General features: G+C 45.4%; 1 protein-coding gene across 2 annotated transcripts in view; it reads right to left on the reverse strand.

The window, feature by feature from the left end:
* Positions 1-20,301, reverse strand: part of N4BP2L1 (NEDD4 binding protein 2 like 1) — a 62,003-nt gene extending 41,702 nt beyond the window's left edge. Inside the window, exon 1 of one of the 2 annotated variants that reach the window (XM_029602655.1) lies at positions 19,962-20,301. In XM_029602655.1, the coding sequence (XP_029458515.1) occupies positions 19,962-20,113 (152 nt within the window). In that variant the 5' untranslated portion in view covers positions 20,114-20,301. The remainder of the gene's footprint in view (positions 1-19,961) is intronic. The other variant, XM_029602656.1, reaches the window with a different exon arrangement.
* Positions 20,302-21,593: the final 1,292 nt, after the last annotated feature.

Consider the following 21,593-nt stretch of genomic DNA (forward strand, 5'->3'; position numbering starts at 1 on the left):
GTAATGAACTGCTAAGTAATGGATGCAATAGACTATCTAAAACTGCTTATTTGTTGTAGCTCAGCCTGCTCTTTAATCCTTTGACAATAATTAACTGCAGACAACACACAGACTGTCAGGTCGATACAGTAAAGTGTGCTCCGTCGGAGCGCACTGTCAGCCTGCTCTGGACGCGTGTTTTCCCTTACCCCTTATTCAGTAAGGGGAGGAAAACACGCGGCCCACCCGCAGCACCTAATAGCGCCCTCAACATGCAAATGCATGTTGATGGCCCTATTAGGTATGCGTGCGGGATCCAGTAAGTAAAATGTGCAGCCAAGCCGCACATTTTACTCTAAGAAATTAGCGCCGACCCAAAGGTCGGCGCTAATTTCTTCCGGCGCCAGGAAAGTGCACCCTCCGACTTAATATCATAGCGATATTAAGTCTGAGGTCCCCAAAAGTAAAAAAAAGTAAAAAAAAAAAAAATTTGAATTCGGCCCGCGGCTGTCGGGCCGAAAACCGGACGCTCAATTTTGCCGGCGTCCGGTTTCCGAGCCCGTAGCTGTCAGCGGGCTCGAGAACCGACGCCGGCAAAATTGAGCGTCGGCTGTCAAACCCGCTGACAGCCGCCGCTCCAGGCCAAAAGGAGGCGCTAGGGACGCGCTAGTGTCCCTAGCGCCTCCTTTCCCTCGTTTGCACCGCGACACCTAATTTGCATGCTGGAGCATACTGGATAGCTCGCACCGGCGAAGGGCCGGTGCGTGCGCCAGGAGAGCGGGCGTTCGTCCGCTCTCCCGCGGTTTTACAGTATCGGGCTGTGTATAAGTAAATTATCCTTCGTTCCTAGGTCTAAGCAGTGACTTTTTGTTAACACACTGCACTTACAGGTTTCACTTCTACTAAACATCATTCCACATCTTGCAAATGCACCAAAATCAACCAGTTCTGTATGCAACTAAAGGAGAAGGAAGAAAACCAGGCATTGTGGGCCATGCCAATTCCTCTGCTTGTTTGCAAATGGCTCTTTTACTTTAAATGCAGGAAATAAAACAGCTCATTTTAGAAAGGAGAGTGCACCTAGCTTTGATCATGTATGAAGTATGCAAAATAAGGGTCTCAGCAAACAACAGATAAGCTTTTACCAATTTATTTAGAGATAGTACACACCTCAAACATTACTCAAACGTTTGCAAATGCATCAAAATGTTCTGCAAATAACAAAGTATATTTAAAACCCAATAGGGTTGTGTGGGCCTAGCTCATTGGAATTAAAGCATAACTCACTTGAGGATGTTCTCAATATTTTATTTAAGTGATAATGCCTATGCCAGCAGGAAGTATCATGAGATAGCTGCTGCACCATTGGTTAGATAGCCAAAGCTATTATTAGAATATATAAATAATATATTGCAAAGGCAATGCATATAGTATACGGAAGGGTGTTCCTCTCTTGCTATATGAAGGATTATGCAATGGAGGATCAGCCCAGTGGTTAGAACAGAAGGGAAGCCAGGGTTCAACTCCCTCTGCTGCTCCTTGCAACCTCAGGCATGTCACTTCACACTCCATTGGCTCCAGTACAAATTTTGATTGCGAGCCCCTTATTGCTAGGGAAATACCTACAGTACCTGAATGGTATCTGCTTTCAAGTAGAACAAACGGTAGTGATTGGTGTGTCAAGGGATTCTTTATTGTTCTGCTTTAAGAATCCCTTGACACACCGATCACTACCGTTTGTTCTGCTTCCAGCATTATTGATCGGCTTCCGATTTGCTTTTTGGATCTGCTTTCAAGTGCCTGAAAAAGCAGAATATAAATAAATGGATTACTAATAAAAAGAAAGGAAGCAAATTTGCTCCTAGCAAATATAAACTGAAAGTGGGCACAACTTTTGATCAGTTTAAATTATGGATCTCCGCCAAGTTAAGGTTTAAGTACACTGTACTGCTTCATGCCTATTCAAACAGTGCATCTGGAATCCTGCCTTCACCTGGCACTCTGACAGTAAAAACCAGCAGCTTACAGGAAGTGGAACAAGGCAGGAGCATCTGACTATAAAGGGGCACTGGGGCAAAGCATAGATGGATGCAGGAAGGAGCTCCTGGCTCCCCACACAGCTAGTGGTTGTGCAGGCCCAGGAAGGAAGATTTCATCTCTCCCCGGGCTCAGATTACCACTGCACCATGATGGCTGGGTCCAGGCACAGAAGAGGGGAGAGAGTCAGTGAGGTTTGACCCTTATTCACTAAAGATTTATTCCATAAGCACTGAATTTAGAAAGGTCCATTATGTACACTTAGGAAAGTATTTAATGCGCCCGCTCTGGTGCATGGATACCTTCTGATCAGACTATATTGACATTGAAAAACCCTCTCCTCTAAAAACAGTCAAAAGAAATTATGCGTATGCAACAACGGTAAGAAAAGATGACATGTAAAAGGTGGGTCATGTGTCCAAAGCCGAATGCTGATAGCATAGGAAATTAGCTGTGGATTTACATCTGTGACCATAACATCCTCAGTCAAAGTTTTGGTTCAGGGTGCTGTACAATATAGGCACTGCAGCTGTATAATTCTCTGGGCACATGTCATGGCATCCCAGGAGCAGGCTTGCATTGCTGTATATTGAATTCATCAGCAATTTTTATACAAAAGTTCCAGTTAGGGAACATAAAATTAACTCATATGGAAGGATGTTGCTAATACATTGTATCAATCTTTTTTACTAGCAGCAGAACTATCGCCTGTAATTGCAATTTACATATAATAATGTATTATCACCTTCCCCCGTTTTGTCTGCACCCTGCTATTGATAAACAAAAACATTCCACCCACACTCCAAACCTGTAGGGTGAAATAAAAACACACCAGCCTTGTTGCCACCACCGAAGATGATGGTCTCCAGCATGCACCAGGGCTGGAAATTTCCCAAGCAGCGAAATCTTGTCATCACCGCCCATTAAAAAAAAAAAAAAAAAAAAAAAAAAAAAGGGGGGGGAGGGGCTGCTTGGTACTCTAACGGCAGTTTGTCTCGCTTCAGGCTGGTGAGGAGGAGGAACAATGGCGCTGGGCCCAGTTGTGTCTTGCCGGCCATTAAAGAAAAACCCTACCGCTGCCATGGGGTGCTCTCCTTATCTGCCAGGCTGCCGGAAGAATAAAAAGTCAGCAACACAGAGGTCAAAACCCCAGGTCCCAGGAGATGCTCCTCTCCCTCGCCTTTGCTTCCTTTCTAAACAGAAAGCAAATGAAGGAAAGAGGAAGGAGCCATGAGGGCCCGAGAACACTTGGGTCCCGTGCTTTAGGCCTCCCAATGGGAAGGAGGGGACAGGCGCGAGGAGGTACACATGGACCTGCACGGAGCGGCAGTTAGTACCTTGGGAAGCTTGCTGGGCAGATTGGATGGACCCTTTTGGTCATTTTCTGCCGTCATTACTATATTATAAACCAATGCGAAACTGGGGGAAGGAGGGAGGGAGGGAGGGGGCTGGAGAAGAAGAAGGAAGAAAACGAAGGGAGAGAGGGGGTGGAAGAGGAAAGATACGAAGACAGTTGGAACAGTAAGAGCAATCTGCAAACACTGACAGAAACCTGAAATTCACTTTACAGCATGACTGCATCTTCTCACACCTTTTGAGAAGCTCTGGGGTATCTTGCAATGAATGCAGATATGCAGCGCCGCAGCTGAAGTCATTAAAAGTCTTTGAAAACCTGCCAAGTTACATTTCATTCTCTTTCGCAGAAGGTCATAAGCTCTTTCCCTACTGATACATGATCCAACACACAGTGGTCATCTTTGCAGACCCAATAGTGCAAGAAATGTTCATTTTAAAACATTGAAATCAAGCACAGCAGCATCCTGGCAGTGTCGTTCCCTGGGGTGGGCAGTTTTGAAACTCCTGACAAGGCTTGTAGTGCAGCGGGGACTTTGGAAGGTCATCGCCTTGGGGAGCGTCCCTTTGCAAATGAAGGCCAGTGCAGACAGCAGAGGTACTGAGGACCCGCATACTTTGCGGCTGGATTGTAACAGGTGCAAAGCATGAACAGGAGCAAATCTGAAAATGTAGTCAGCGCATATAGTAGTCCCTCCCCTCACCCCGACCTGACTCCAGCCACCGTTAGGTGGGGGTTGCAATAAACAAACCAGGTTTTACAGGGGTAAGCACAACTCTATGTAAAAAAAAAAAAACCTTTTCATTATTCCCCCCTCAAATTTTGAATGAACCATCTAGAGGCTGATAAGAATACTAAACTCTCCTTTACAGTTTTTGTAGGAAGCATCCTTGGAATAGAACAGCAGGGAAGAGGAAAACCTGGCTTTCTTGCCACTCCATCCATCAAGCACTGCTCTACTCCCTCCACCTTGTCACAAGTCTGCCTGGTAATCCAGAAGAAAGGTTGTGACATGGACCCTGCTCTTTTCGTAATCTAAGTTTCCTGAGGTCTGTACACAGCTTTCATTTTCCAGAGGTTACTCCAATTAAACAAAAAAACCCTCACCTTCAACTTGTTTACTAACCCTGGTTTCTACAGAGGAAGTCAAAGCATGCAGTCCCCTCTCTCATAAAAAAAGTTATGTGGAACACATTACATGGTATAGAATTTATCTGTCATAATAGCTTCACGTCATCCCCACCACGATAAGAGTCAGGGTGGCCATTTTACAGAACTTTCTGGAGGTAAACCTTCCAACTTCCCCTATAATAATTTAGAAAAAAGCAATATTGATTAATATGTCATATAATTCCTGAGTACTTTATCCGCTCTCAAATTGTCTACTTATTTATTTTTTGACCTCACCTCATTCAAGATAGTATAATTCAAAACAAGTTACAACTGGACAAAAAATATAATACAGGACATACATTAAAAAACAGATGCATAAAATCACAGTATAACCTAGCAATGAGTCTTGATAGCAGACAAAGACCAAACAGTCCACCCAGTCCGCCCAACAAGTTGCTTTTGGTAGTAGCTGCTGCTCTGTGCAGGTTAGCCACATGCAGAAGTGTTACATCTAAAATTAACACAGGTTACCCCATCTTTTCATCTACAACCTCAAACCTGGAGGGATATGCAGCATTTATCCCCAGCCTTAATTCCATTACCGTTCTCATCTTCACCACCTCTTCTGGAAGGGCATTCCAGGCATCCATCACTCTTTCCGTGAAGAAATATTTCCTGATGGTGACTGAGTTATCTCCTCTAGTTTCCTATCATGACCCCCAGTTCTGCAGTTTCCTTTCCAGTTGAATAGGTTTGATGTTTGTGAATCATTAATTAAATAGGAAAATAAAGGTGGGCACAAAAGTCAATGGTAGTTTCAAGAAACCTTTTTCTTTTTTTTAATTTTCAAAGCATCAAACATGGAGCTTCAAAGGAATTTTTATAGAGAAGCACTCCACCCATGTCATCCTATACCAGTCTTTTTTTTACTTTTTTTTTTTTTTTTTTTAAACAAAGGGCAATAGTGAAGGTGTTTTCAAGCATCAACACAATTTTTTCCAAATGATGCCACCACTGTCAGTCATAACAATACTTAACTTCTCCCAAGGATTGTGTAACTTGACACGTATGAAGTCCCGACATCAATGTTCTGAAGAAATTCTTCATCAGGAGATCCGCACCAAGGGCTGAATCACTAATACCTTTTAGGTATCTGAAGATATCTCCCCTGCACACATTCAGGTCCTTCAGTCTCATCACAAATGGCTTCTGATACAAAAGGTTATTCCTTTCTATACAACCCAGCAGTCCTCTGGCTTTTGGCACCGTCTTGTCACATTGCTTCACTGCCTTCAGATCTCCAAAGTCCTTCTCATGGACTGTACACATTAGCCTTCCCACAACCCCCACCCCAGCTCCTCTGAATTACCGCTCCCCCCCCCAATGCACGACTCTGCACTGAATCCCAGCTGCCAAACCTGCGACCACTCTTCAAGCTTTCTTAAATCCCTCTTCATTCTCTCTACTCCTTCAGGCGTGTCCACTCTGTTGCAGAACTTGGTGTCATCCACAAAAAGGCAACTTTTTCCTTTTTTTCACTTTAAAAATGGCGAGCACAAATTAGCGCTACTCCATGCAAATCCCACATTAATGATGACATTGGCTATTACCTCCCCCACCACAGATTAATGCTGAGAGGTGAGAAGACATAAGTTTTGCCTGTTAAGACATGGGTTAACTCCTGGCCAGAAGGAGTTAAGTTTCTGTAGCCAATGTTAGTCTACGGGGCTGAGCCTGGAGCTCACGGTGCAGGGGTCCTGTACCTAGAGATTTACATGCAGAAAACCTGATTTGTGCACAAAGTATGTATTTCCACACACAAATCAGATTTTCTCCACATATAATCACTCTCCTTTCCAGAGTTAAAATATGCACTCAATGTGGAAGGATATGAGTAATATAAATAGGGTGAGGAATGTACTCTGCTGTACTTTCTAGATCTCTGTTGTATAATTTTGAATCAGTTCTTAGCTCTGCAATTTTGAAATTATTTGGATGTTAATTCAATTTGTCAATAAAAAGATTTTTCCATTTAAAAAAAAAAAAATATATATATATACGCACTCAACCTATGCAAAAGAATAAGCACATGTTTTCAGGTCAGCACACTTTAGCTCCCTTTGTATTAGCATATCATTAGCTTACCGCAATTTTTTTATCTTAGCATGCGCATTAACTTTCAGCTACTTACATCTGCCCTCAAAAAGGTGGAGCTTTAGGAAGCCCTTGAATACAGCCAGAGGGGAAGCCAACTCAGGAAGTACATGGAGAGCTGGTCTATAGGTTTGACAAGAAAAGGAGAGAGACACGGGGAAGGCAAGGTTCAAAGGCGGCTGCTCGCCTCAAAACGCAGCTAAAAAGGAAGCTTTTGGGGGGGGGGGGTGTCACACCGCCTGCACGTTCACCCACATTTAAAAGGAGCATTCCTTTCAGTGTGTTTAGGTTGGGGGGGGGGGGAGGAAAACAGTGCACATACATTTTAAAAAATGGCATCTATGCAGGAGCTTTTCCCCCTCTTGAGCACTTGCACAAAAGACCATGGCCCAAAGTGCATGGGTGCTTTTAACCTGCCTATCATATTGAGAAAGTACTACTTACCTGATTATTTCCTTTTTCTTTAGGACAGTCTGATGAATCCAGAACAAGTGAGTTATGCACCTCTACCAGCAGATGGAGATGGAGCAAACTGACGTCACAGTATGTATACCCCAGCTGTGACATTGGCCTGCCGGTATTCACTTCAAAAGCAACTATGGACAGACTTAGCAAAACTTGATTAAACAGATCACCATTTCAATAGTCAGCCAACAGGCAACACTGAGCTCAGACAAGAATGTAATAACGCCAGTCTAGGGACAGGACGAACACTGTAACACGTAGCCACGGAGGAGGACCATAATACAACCATTTGGCAACCAAGGGAGGGAAGCTGGATTCATCTGACTGTCCTAAAGAAAAGGAAATTATCAGGTAAGTAGTTTCTCATTTCTCAGCATCCAGTCAGATGAATCCAGAACAAGTGGAATGTACCCAAGCTACTTCCAAATAGGGTAGGAGGCTTCCTGTGGTCCAGTCAAAACCGCACATACAAAGGCTGCATCCTCCCGGGCTTGCACATTCAGACAATAAAGTGTGTAAGAAGGACCACATCGCAGCTTAGCAAGTGTCGACGGTAGACAATTTCACTTCTGCCCATGACACTGCCTGAGCCCTAGCGGAATGAGCCCTGACCCGACTAGGTAATAGCTTCCCAGCATCAACGTATGCAGCCGTGACTGCCTCTTTAATCCAGTGAGCTATTGTAACCCGCGAGTCCGGCTCTCCCTGCCTAGTACTGCCGTGAAGGACAAACAGACAATCCATCTTCCATAAAAGTTAAGCAACCTCCAGATACCTGACAATATGTCTCGACATCAAAGGGCCGCAACAGACTATACTCCTCTATATCTCTCTCTGTCCAGAGTCAGCAGGGAGATGGACTGATTTAAGTGAAATTCCATGACAACCTTTGGTAGAAAAGAAGGAACAGTGCGCATATATACCACCCCTGGAGTCACCCTGAGGAATGGCTCCCAGCACGTCAAGGCCTGCAGTTCGGAATCTTTACATTGCCACAAGAAACACTGTTTTCAAGGTCAGCAACCGCAAGGACAGGTTACGCATCAGTTGAAACATAGGACCCGCTAAGAAATCCAATACCAAATTAAAACTCCATAAAGGCACCGGAAACCGCAAAGGAAGATGAAGATGTTTCACTCCTTTCAGGAAATAAGCCATATCAGAATGAGCCGACAAGGATCCACCAGTCATCTAACCTCTGAAACAGGCAAGAGCCTCTACATTTACCTTTAAGGAATTAAGTGCCAAGTCTTTATTCAAGCCATCCTACAAAAATTCCAAAATGATCGGGATTTTGACTGAACAAGAAAGAGTACCTCGGCCCTCACACCAGGCCTCAAACACTTGCCAAACCCGCAATAGGCCAAGGAAGTGGAGAAATTTCTAGCTCTTAGAAAGGTGGAAATCACTGCTGCAGAATATCCACATTTCAGCAAGACAGTCTTTTCAAGGGACAAAATCGAGTCAGATCTTAAGAACATAAGAAATTGCCATGCTGGGTCAGACCAAGGGTCCATCAAGCCCAGCATCCTGTTTCCAACAGAGGCCAAATCAGGCCACAAGAACCTGGCAATTACCTAAACACTAAGAAGATCCCATGCCACTGATGCAATTAATAGCAGTGGCTATTCCCCAAGTAAATTTGATTAATAGCCGTTAATTGACTTCTCCTCCAAGAACATATCCAAACCTTTTTTGAACCCAGCTACACTAACTGCACTAACCACATCATCTGGCAACAAATTCCAGAGCTTTATTGTGTGCTGGGTGAAAAAGAATTTTCTCAGATTAGTCTTAAATGTGCTACTTGCTAACTTCATGGAAAGCCCCCTAGTCCTTCTATTATTCGAAAGCGTAAATAACCGATTCACATCTACTCGTTCAAGACCTTTCATGATCTTAAAGACCTCTATCATATCCCCCCTCAGCCATCTCTTCTCCAAGCTGAACAGCCCTAACCTCTTCAGCCTTTCCTCATAAGGGAGCTGTTCCATCCCCTTTATCATTTTGGTTGCCCTTCTTTGTACTTTCTCCATCGCAACTGTATCTTTTTTGAGATGCGGTGACCAGAAATGTACACAGTATTCCAGGTGTGATCTTTGTGAAGAATAGGATCCTACCACAACAGACCCCTGTGCGCTGGAAGCTGAAGAGGCGATTCCACCAGGAGACGCCACAGATCCACATACCACGGTCTCCTGGGCCAATCCAGAGCAACCAAGAGCACCATCCCTCTGTGGCGCTCGATCCTTCAGGCTAATCTGCCCAACATGGACCATGTAGGAAAGGCATATAGCAAATTGCCTTCTGGCCACCCCTACATAAAGCCATCTATCCCCAACAACTTCTGATCTCTCCTGCGACCGAAGAATCGCAGAACCTTAGCACTGCAAGAAGTTGCAATCAGATCTAGAAACGGGAGACCCCAGCAATCCAAAATCAGCTGAAATGCCTCGTTTGATAGTGCCCATTCTCCTGGGTCCAGACTTTCCCTGCTGAGAAAGTCTGCTCGTACATTGTCTTTTCCTACTATATGCGAGACTGAGATCATCTGCAGATGTAGTTTGGCCCATTCCATAAGTTGATCTATCTCCTGCGACACTTGTTGGCTCTTGGTTCCTCCCTGCCAATTTATGTAAGCCACTGTCATTGCATTGCCAACATTATCCAGACCACTCGACCCTGCAACCTGCTGCCGAACTACAAACATGCCAGCCAGACTGCCCTGGCTTCCAAACAATTGATGTACCAGAGAAACTCTTCTGTATCCCAGTGCCCTTGGGCTGTCAGCTCCTGATATTGAGCTCCCCAACCATGGAGGCTCACATCTGTCATCAGTACTAGCCAGTTCAGTGGTGCTAGGGAAATTCCCTTCCTTAGATGATCTGGCTGCAGCCACCACCACAGCTGGGAGGAGACCTCCATCGGCAGGTGGAGTCGAACCAAATAGTCCAGAGACTGCAGGTTCCGCAGAGACAACAGGGAGCACTGAAGAGGACACATATACACTCTCGCCCATGGTTCCACTTCCAGGGTTGCTGCCATTAAACCAAGTACCTGCAGGTAGGATCATACAGTCGGGTGCAGAGTGTTCATCAATAGTCATAGCTGTGCCATCAACTTCTGAAAATGAGCTGCCGGCAGGAAAATTTTGTCCTGCTTCATGTTGAACCAAACCCCAAGGTATTCTAACAGCTGAGCAAGCTGAAGACTACTCTTGGCCAGGTTCACCACCCAGCTGAGCTCCTGCAACAGGGAGATCAGCTTGCAGCTCACCAGGCAGCTCTCTTCCAATGACTTGACTTGAATCAGGCAGTCCAAATATGGGTGTACTAGCATCCCATCCTTTCTCAATTCTGCCACAACTACCGCCATTACCTTGGAAAAGATCCTGGGAGCGGAGGCAAGACCAAAAGGCAGTGACCGAAACCGATAATGGCATTCCAGAACTGCAGAAAGTATTGATGCTCTAGTCTAATGGAAATGTAAAAATATGCTTCTGACAGGCCCAAAGATGTCAGAAATTTTCCCAGCTACACAGCTATTATCACAGAGTGCAAGGACTCCATGCGAAAATGCATCACCTGCAGATGACGGTCGACACCTTTGATAGAGGGATCCTTTCGTCCCCTCCTGTTTCTTGGGCACAATGAAATAAATTGAATAATCACCCCATATTTTCTTTAGACGTGGGCACCAGAATCACAGCCCTCAGACTGAGGAGCCTTGCCAAAGTATCCTCCACTGCCTGCTTCTTCTGTGGGGCGTGGCAAGGAGAGACCATGAACACATCCCGAGGAATAGTGCAAAGCTCCAGCGCAAATCCTTCTCGGATCACGTCCAGGGCCCATTGATCCCATGTGATCTCAACCCACCTCTGATAGGGGGATGCCTCTCTCTCTTCTATCTCCTGTTCTCGGGGATGGGTCGGCAAACCTTCATTAGGAAGCTCAGGAGGATCCAATATCCGAGCCCATGCCCCTTCTGGGCTATCTGGGATGAAAGGACTTAGAGCTACCAAAAAAGCTGAATCTTCTGAAAGGTCGCTTCTCTATATGGTCAAAAACGCTTGGATCCCCTAGCACGACCTCTCATGGTAAAGAAGCGTGCGCTCTGCTTCTTATTCTCTGGTATCAAGGAACCAGTGACTCACCCCACTTACTACTGGCCAGTTTCTCCAACTTGCTCCCAAACAAGAGCGAGCCTTTAAAGTGCAATTTTGTGAGGTTAGCCTTGGAGGTCACATCGGCTGACCAATTTCTCAGCCATAACTGATGCCACTCCTCTGGCTGAGATGTGAACCAAACTGCAGCCTACATCTGCCAAGAAGGTGGCTGCTGGCTCCATAACTGCCCTGGAGTTCACCCCAGAATCATGAATCTCTTGAGAGAAAAGTAAATAAGAGCGAGCCACCAGGGAACAACAAGAAGCTATTTGCAAAGTCATTGCCACTGCTTCAAATGCCTGCCTAAGGATAGTTTCAATCCTTCTATCGAGTACATCCTTCAAGGCCACTCCTCCCTCTACGCGGATAGTCGTCCCCTTGGAGACCACACATACAAATGCATCCACCTTCGGAAAACAAAAAACGCTCTCTCACCGCTGGATCCAGGCCTTCCAAAACCTGACCTCCTTTGAAATTAGCCCCTGGGGCGCCCCACTCAAGATCAATCAGTTCTTGGATGGCCTCCATCATAAAGAAAAAACAAGAGGCTTTACACAGAGAACCAAAATGGGATATCTCTTTGGCTCAGACATTTTCAAGGTCTAGGAAAATCAGGGCCGGCACTTCATCTCTATGGAAAAACCGTAGCATAGTCCTATATGGTTCTAATCCTGGAAGAATTTCACCATCCTCAAAAGAGTCAGGATCAGCATCATCATCTGTGTCATCCAGAACTCTATCGGGCAATCCCGCTGCCGCGCTAAGAGTACTCTGGTGCTTAACAGTAGGTCCAGGCAAGCACTGCACCTGCAACTGCCCTGGGAGCATTAGTCGGGGCTGAGGACTACGCCTGAAAAAAGGATTGCAATCCCTGGAAAAATTCTACCCATGAAAATGTAGAAGTATCCAGACCAGGAGGTACCCAAGGAGTACTCACTGAGCTGCCTTCCCCTGCTGAAGAACCAATTAGGGGAGTTTCAAAATCAAGCACCCCATCTGAAACATCTTTACCCAGACCTACATCCGGCTGGGAAGAACGAGGCTCAGTGAAATCAGAGGAAGATAATTCTCCCTGAGCCTCCAAACAGCGCTGGTACAAGTCAGTGGGCACGCCTGGTTGAGATGCCTGAATATGACAGAAAGTGCAAAGAGAAAAGCGCTTAGGTCTCTTAGATATGGGCGCCATTAGCCCGGCAGCATTCTGATCGGTGGCCGGAGAGATGCGCGTAGCTTTTTTAAGATGTCCAAAAATTAGGCATCCCACACGGGCACCATAAGAAAAATTTAAGTGCACAGCAACGCTCAACTTGTATGCACAGGTAAGCGGACAGCCACTTAAGGCACCGCCTAACTTGGACACATAGACTACTAGGCCTGCCTAAGCATCCAAAAACTGGATGCATAACTTGGACGCATAGCTAGACAGACACAGACAATCCTATAGAGGGCAGCCTAAAGAAAGCGTGCGAAACGCCATTTAGGCCCATCACACGACGCACAGCGAAAAAGCCTCAGAGCGGGGCCTAGCCTACAGAGGCTGCTCAACCCGCCAGGAGGTCCATATCCCTCAATCTGGTTTAATGGAACAAAGTCAGCATGGCTTTACCCAGGGCAAGTCTTGCCTCACAAATCTGCTTCACTTTTTTGAAGGAGTTAATAAACATGTGGATAAAGGTGAACCGGTAGATATAGTATACTTGGATTTTCAGAAGGCGTTTGACAAAGTTCCTCATGAGAGGCTTCTAGGAAAAGTAAAAAGTCATGGGATAGGTGGCGATGTCCTTTCGTGGATTGCAAACTGGCTAAAAGACAGGAAACAGAGAGTAGGATTAAATGGGCAATTTTCTCAGTGGAAGGGAGTGGACAGTGGAGTGCCTCAGGGATCTGTATTGGGACCCTTACTGTTCAATATATTTATAAATGATCTGGAAAGAAATACGACGAGTGAGATAATCAAATTTGCAGATGACACAAAATTGTTCAGAGTAGTTAAATCACAAGCAGATTGTGATAAATTATAGGAAGACCTTGTGAGACTGGAAAATTGGGCATCCAAATGGCAGATGAAATTTAATGTGGATAAGTGCAAGGTGATGCATATAGGGAAAAATAACCCATGCTATAATTACACAATGTTGGGTTCCATATTAGGTGCTACAAGCCAAGAAAGAGATCTAGGTGTCATAGTGGATAACACATTGAAATCGTCGGTGCAGTGTGCTGCGGCAGTCAAAAAAGCAAACAGAATGTTGGGAATTATTAGAAAAGGAATGGTGAATAAAACAGAAAATGTCATAATGCCTCTATCGCTCCATGGTGAGACCGCACCTTGAATACTGTGTACACTTCTGGTCGCTGCATCTCAAAAAAGATATAATTGCGATGGAGAAGGTACAGAGAAGGGCTACCAAAATGATAAGGGGAATGGAACAACTCCCCTATGAGGAAAGACTAAAGAGGTTAGGACTTTTCAGCTTGGAGAAGAGACGACTGAGGGGGGATATGATAGAGGTGTTTAAAATCATGAGAGGTAGAACGGGTAGATGTGAATCGGTTATTTACTCTTTCGGATAGTAGAAAGACTAGGGGGCACTCCATGAAGGTAGCATGGGGCACATTTAAAACTAATCGGAGAAAGTTCTTTTTTACTCAACGCACAATTAAACTCTGGAATTTGTTGCCAGAGAATGTGGTTCGTGCAGTTAGTATAGCTGTGTTTAAAAAAGGATTGGATAAGTTCTTGGAGGAGAAGTCCATTACCTGCTATTAAGTTCACTTAGAGAATAGCCACTGCCATTAGCAATGGTTACATGGAATAGACTTAGTTTTTGGGCACTTGCCAGGTTCTTATGGCCTGGATTGGCCACTGTTGGAAACAGGATGCTGGGCTTGATGGACCCTTGGTCTGACCCAGTATGGCATTTTCTTATGTTCTTATGTTCCCTCAGAGCGGGACGAACATTGGAACGGTGCACTGAGCACAGAGACCGGGGGAAGGAGGAAGCCCTACACCAAAAAGCCCTCCTTCTCTGTCTCTATTTTTTATTTTACTTTTTTTTTTTTTAAACCTACCTGAGCTCAGCCTTATCTGGCTGAGTACAGAGTTGGTCTCCGGCTGCGAAGGAAGAGGGCATGTGCCATCAATGCCGTGGCCGGCTTCCTGCATCCACTGCCTTTCAGCTACTTAACAGCTGAGTCCACGCCGGCTGAAAAACCAGCTACTGGACCAAGGCACTCAACTGAGGGACCACGGAAATCACCTCAGGAAGGGAGGGACCTTTTGGTATCACTGCAGGAGAGCAGGGTGAGTTTATTTTCCTTATTTCCCCAGTAAGGTGATACACATCCAGCATCTGCTGGAGACAGAGAATACTGGCAGGCTGTCTCTGCAGGAGTATATATACTGTAAAGTCAGTTTGCTCCATCTCCATCTGCTGGTTGAGGTGCATAATCCACTTGTTTTGGATTCATCATATTGTACGCTAAGAAAGCAGAGTTTTAAGAGGAAATTACCCGCACAATTTCTTTTTTGAAACTACTGGTAAAATATACATGAAACCCCCTCCCCCCCCCCCCAACAGTCTGCAGCTACATGGGCTGTTTGAGAATTACATCCACCACCCCCCGCCAGTCTCTAGATTCTCCAGAGGTCTAAAATCCTGCACTAGTCAGAGATTTCATCTGTTAGAGATCTAGGGGGTTTACTTTTACTCGCAGATTCCAGATTTAGTGACTGTAGGTGCCCCCCAATAATGAGGCAGATTTATCTCCTGAAGAGGAAAGATGATCTGCAAAACTTTGAAATAATCCTAAAAACTGTCCTTTGTTGAGGTACAAACACTTTCAAGAAGTTTTTTTTTTTCTGTACCTAGGACTGCGACACCTATAGGTCACTTCCCTTCAGTATCTGATGACTGCAAGCTCCATGGAGCAGTGACTGTCTTCTCCTGTGTGTTGATACAGCACTGCATACATCTAGCAACACTATAGAAATGATAAGCAGTAGGAAAAGAAAGTTTAATGGTTGAGGATTTTTTAATGCCAAAAAAACAAAAGGAATCTGCCAGTCTGATATTTGCTAAGCTGACCACCAAACCCAATTAGTTGTAAAATTCATGAAATAATATATTATATATGTTGAAACCGCATCAGCAAGCCTGATGACGTGCTTTGATGTAGTCAAAGCCATCCGGACCTTTCAATCATTTGCGATTGTAGAAAACACAAGTGTTTCAAAATAGATTAACAAAAGGATGTTTTAAATAATCTGTCTTTACCCGTGAGTAAATTTCTTGTAGTTGACCCGACAACGGCCGGTGTTTCACAACAACAAGTTGCTTCATCAGGAGTCACTACATAGGAAACAGTAACATTGTTGCAACACACTTGGGCCCAAAGTATATATGTTATTCTCTTCTTTAGGAAGCCCAATCTCTGAAAAGTTTCAAAATTCCTGTCGAATTGTTGCAACACGCTTGGGCACAATGTTACTGTTTCCTATGTAGTGACTCCTGATGAAGCAACTTGTTGTTGTGAAACACCGGCTGTTGTCAGGTCAACTACAAGAAATTTACTCACGGGTACAGACAGATTATTTAAAACATCCTTTTGTTAATCTATTTTGAAACATGTGTTTTCTACAACCGCAAATGATTGAAAGGTCCGGACGGCTTTGACTACATCAAAGCACATCATCGGGCTTGCTGATGGGGTTTCAACATAGATAATATATTATTTAATGAATTTTACAACTAATTGGGTTTGGTGGTCAGCTTAGCAAATATCAGACTGGCAGATTCCTTTTGTTTTCTTGGCATTTTGCACGCAGGATCGACTTTGGCTCTTTGTGTTTGTTTTGAGGATTTAAGCAAGGTAAGCACTTCATTTTTCTTCCTCACTGCTGGTAGAAAGGCAGGTTTCTAAACCCATGCCTTTTCAACTTTAAAGATTCTTTATAGGAGAGAGAATTATTCATCAGGGTTCTCCTTAACATTATTTAACATCTTTTTACTTAGGTTATACATTCCCAGATACTACTTTTAAAGTTTAGAGTTAGGCATCACTTCCCCATTAAACTTGTGATTCTTCATTTCCTTGCAACCATAATTAAATCATCTAGGATAAATTATGGTTTAACATTGTTTTAATATCATACTCAAAACATTTTGTAATTTCTGTGATCGAATCCTCCCAGAACAATAAACTGAGAAATTACCCTAGAACCCTTAAATATAATTGTCAAGCATTTTTATCCCCTCTCCTCCAGATTCTAAAACGAAGCCTGGATTTTTAATAAGGACCAATGAGTCACATTTTAAATTAAGAGTTGTCACAAGGTACGTGAAAAAGTTGCTACATTTCCCAGGAGATATCTGGAAGCCTTTATACTTTGTAAATAAATTAGCTGGGGTTTTTTTTTTTTCTTGTTTTTACACTTCAATTCACCATATATGGGAATTCTTCTCAGTTCCTGTAACTTTCAGATCCCCTCTGTTTGCTTTGCAGGTAAAACACCTAGCCTCGATAACAGTTCATCCTCATTATGTGTATCACTTTTAAAGAGTGTGTGCATGTTCTCAGACTTTATAGCGCAAAAACATACTCCACAGAAGAGCTCATTTATTTCACATGCTCTCCATATTATTTATTAAAATTTTAAGTTGTTGGCAGAATTCACTGGTTCATGTTTAAAGTTAAATGATGTATCAGTATATATATATATATATATATATACACATACACACACACACACACACACATATATATCTGGTAGTCTCCTTTTCTCCCTTATTACTGTCCATATCAATCACAAATCTCCATTTTGCTTTCTGAAAGAGAATATAACCTTCAGGATCCTTAAATGTTTTGATCTTACCATTCACAGCAACTTTCATCCTTGCAGGATAAAAATCTGAACCTGGCTTTCAAAATTTTTTCCTTGCTTTCGCGTTGCCACAAACTTCTTTTTCTTTGTCTTACTTAGGTACATGAGGAACAATTATTTTTTTCTCCGTCCTCAGTGCAGGTGCCTACATCTTGCATTTTATCAGGATTTCCGATGAGGAGATCTTTACCATTGGTCGTGGGGGATTTTTGTTGCTAGTATTATAGGAAGCTACTTCATGAACGCTTTCATTCTCAAAGTCATTCATAAACTGAATTTCCAATAGACCTTGCAGAAATATCTCACTGTAGCATCACCTGCCAGTACCTCTGGAATCCCTAAAATTCTCACATTTTCTCTAACTCCTAATGTCAAAGTTCCTTTTCAGTTCAGCAATCGTTTTGACTTTGTCTTGAAAGCAGTGCCAAAATATTATCTAACTAGGCCAATGCTTCATCCAGTTCATCCATTCTCTTTAGAAACAAAGCGACTTGCTGTAAGCGAAGCCAACTCTGTTTTAATTTCCTCAGCTGCATATTATTACCTTTCAGGTCGATACAGTTATGCCACGTTAGAAAGAGTGCGGCAGTGCCAGGCGCACCCTCGTTCCCCGCACGCACAGTTCTCTTCACCTACCGCTCGATACTCTCTTCAAATTGCATGCAAATGCATGCCGTGTCTGCGAAGCGTTAGGCGAAGGTTAGGCCCGCGCAACCCATTTTACTGTATAGAGCACCTATACAGCATCCTGGGTGCGCGGGCCTAACGCTTCACGGCCACGCTGGTATCTGTCATTTCAAATGTCATTTCAAATGACAGGTACCAGGAAGTGGACAGTTATGTTCTCCGATGCTCGGCAAACTTTCCCCCAGCCCCCGCTCACCTGCCCTGGCCGTGTCCGGTCTCCGGTGCAGCCCCAGTCCTATCCCCTCCTCCTGAAGCAAAAAAAAAAAAAAAAACCGAAAAAGGAGCAAGAGAGCGAGGGGAGAGACGGGCAATGCTAGTCCCTTCTCCTCTCCTCCCGAAGCAGGGCGCGAAAAGCAGCCTTGCTCCGGGAGGAGGGCAGTTTAAAGCGACGAAGCGACTTACTTTTGCAGCCCCCCCCCCTCCGGACATCGGCGACGACCGCGGCTCCAGCCTCCAGCTGTCAGACAGACGCATCGCATGTGGGAAAGCGGCCCCTATGCGTGCAATTGGCTGCTCAAGACGTGACATCACGACGTTTGGCGTCACGGCATGTGACATCACGTCTTGAGCAGCCAATTGCATGCATAGGGGCCGCTTTCCCACGTGCGATGCGTCTGTCTGACAGCTGGAGGCTGGAGGCAGAAGCCGCGGTCGTCGCCGATGTCCGGAGGGGGGGGGGGCTGCAAAAGTAAGTCACTTCGTCGCTTTAAACTGCCCCCCCCCTCCTCCCGCAGCAAGGCTGCTTTTCGCGCCCTGCTTCGGGAGGAGAGGAGAATGGACTAGCAGGCCCGAGCCTAGGATTGCCCGGTCGTCGTCGCTGATGTCCGGAGGGGAGGGGGGGGGGCTGCAAAAGTAAGTTGCTTCGTCGCTTTAAACTGCCCCCCCCCCCCTTTCCTCCCGGAGCAAGGCTGCTTTTCACGCCCTGCTTCGGGAGGAGAGAACAAGGGGCTGCAGGCCCGAGCCTAGGATTGCCGGTCTCTCCCCTCGCTCTCTTGCTACTTTTTTTTTCGGGGGTTGGTTTTTTTTTGCTTCGGGAGGAGGGGACAGGACTGGGGCTGCACCGGAGACCGGACGCGGCCAGGGCAGGTGAGCTGGGGGAAAGTTTGCCGTCTACCCTTACCCCTGCCTCTAACGCTGGGGTAAGGGTAGGTGGTAAGTTAGCAGGGTAAACGCGCGGCAAAACGGCAGGATAAAAAAGCGATAGTCGGGGCGCGCGTTACTGTATGGGAGGGAATAGCTAATTCGCTCGTTTACATTTAATATACATGCCGCGGGTGGAAGGGGTCACCCGGGGATTTTAAGAGGCGGTAGGGATGAGTTAAAGGGGATAGTGTATCACGGGAAGGGCTAACGCGGCCGGAAAGTGAGTAGAAGGCGAGTTAGGAGCAGGGTAACCGCGGCCGCACTTTACTGTATCCATCTGTTTATTAGCAGATCTTTCAGGATCATGGTAAAGAAAGTTTCGGTTTCCATTTCCTTGCCAGAAGCCATTTTCTATTGTATTGGAGAGACCTATTTGAACTTTTTGATTCTAGATGACCTCGTGAAAGCTGCTTCTATAATACCCAAGTTACTATTGGCAAGACGGGTTTTGGTATAAGTATTTGCAAGAAACAGCAAATGTACTTGGAGGATTTACTGATTTTTGGCTTGTTCCTGTGTAGCATAGCAGAGTTAAATTTTTAAGTTGTAAGGAAACCTACTTGGCTTTCGGTTCCAAAGCTGCAATATGTTGGTAGGGGAAGAGGACCCCTGCCTGTGATTAACCCAACCTTAGCTAGCTTAAAGGTTATTATAACATTTCCGTCATTAAGAAGGTTGCCGGAACTGAAAAGAAGATTCCGCTCTCAGCAGCCATTGGAGTTCCGGAGTGGGAGAGGGGGGTGGGAAGGAGTGTTTAGTTTCTCGCATCTGGCAAGAGAGCGGGGAGGGGGACCAGGTATTTCCGCATCTGGCGGGAGATGGCGCGGGGGGGGGGGGGGCAAAGATTTTCCCGTATCTGGCGGGAGATCGGGACGGGGGCTGGATATTCCCGCCGTGAGCCTGGATTTTTCCTTCTTTTCACAGACCCTCAGCTGGGTCCTGTGCACCGGCTTCCTTTGGGCACCTCGGGGGTTTCTTACCTTGCCAGGGTAGTTTTTCCGGAGCCCGGAAGCCCTCGCAGGAGGTACAGCTGCTTTCGGAACCTAGGCCTAGCAGGCGGGGGCGCTCGAGCCTGCCGCCTTGGGTCCCGCAGGCTGAGCCCGCCGAAGGCGTACAGGAAACTCTTATCCATGGCGGCTCGCTAGCCCAGGCCCTCCATCGCTCCCAGTCCGCTCTTTATAAATCCAGCGCTGCTACTGCAGTCAGAGCTCTCGAGAAAACAAAAAAAAAAAGAGGGGGCGCAAGCCCAGTCCGCGACTCCCGGTTTCGATTTATAATCAGGGCAGTAATTTCCTGAGTAAGGGAGCGTCTGCCAGCCACGTGATCGCTGCAAACCACAACACAAACGTGGAGCGCCGTGGGCTTTTCTAAGGGAAGGGGAATTCGGCTATCGGGACCCAGTGGTAGTATTCGTAGTCAAGAAAAGGAACGGGAGGCCGGATGATATTAATTCACACAGATCAGCCTTAGGCGGAAAGATAAGAGAGGTGCAGTTAATGCAGAGGTGCTTAGGGAACTTTTGTGATTGTTTTTTTATTTTGTCTGACGGTCTGTTTTATATTTAATAAATAGGGTAGTTTCCCTGTATTTCAAAAGTGTACATAACTAAACTTATTACACATAAGGTTTTTTGTTTTTGTTTTAATTTCACCACCACCCTCCTAACACCAGAAGCAGCCGTTACCAAAAGTCACGGTTGCCTCACGTCAGCTGTTATTGTACAGTGCCTGCTCGCCGAGACTTGGAGATCCAGGGAACGTTAGTAAAGGCCAAGTTTCTTCAGTCTTCCGTTCACACACACCGGCCACCTGCCCAAGTGCATGGCTAGAGCTGGAGCGAAGGTAGAGCCCATTTTATAAACCAATAAACAGAACGAGGCTTCTAGCCACCCACAGGACCCATAACACAACATTGAGCAAGGCCAATATCAAGACTTTATCGTGACCAGCTTTAAACGTTGGCAACCTTCCTTCTCTACTGCTATCATGGCTCCTATCCCCTCCTTGTAATAGCTAAAACCCTGGCCCTTTTCTACCAGGGCTGGATTGAGTATTTGGGCACCCATACAGGCCGATACAGTAAAGCGCGGCCACGGTTACCCTGCTTCTAACCCGCTTCTAACTCACAATTTGGCCGCGCAAGTCCAACCCGCAATTCACTACCCCTTTAAACTCATCCTTACCACTTCTTTAAATCAACAGGTAACCCTTTCCGCCCGCAGCATGTATATGAGATGTAAACGCGCCGATTAGCTATTCCCTCCCATACAGCAATGTGCGCCCCGATTATCTCCTTTTTAACCTGTAGCTGTGCCGTGCGTTTAACCTGCTAACTTACTGCCTACCCTTACCCCTGCGTTAGTGTGGAGCGTCAGTTCAGAGATACGAAATTTCATGGGCAAACGACCCCTTCACCTCCCCCGGGACCCTTACCCTGGCGTTAGTGTGGTGTGACAGCAATAGGCAGGCTCCGGTCAAAATCCCCCCCTCCCGAACCAAGGCGCAGGGCGAAAATCTACATGTCATTAAAACAAAAGTAAATAAAGTATAATAAAAATAAAGTTACTGCATGTGAATTTTCTTTGAACAGTCCTCTCTCTCCTCCTCCTCCCG

Source organism: Rhinatrema bivittatum, chromosome 5, assembly GCF_901001135.1.
Source record: "Rhinatrema bivittatum chromosome 5, aRhiBiv1.1, whole genome shotgun sequence".
Lineage (NCBI taxonomy): Eukaryota > Metazoa > Chordata > Amphibia > Gymnophiona > Rhinatrematidae > Rhinatrema > Rhinatrema bivittatum.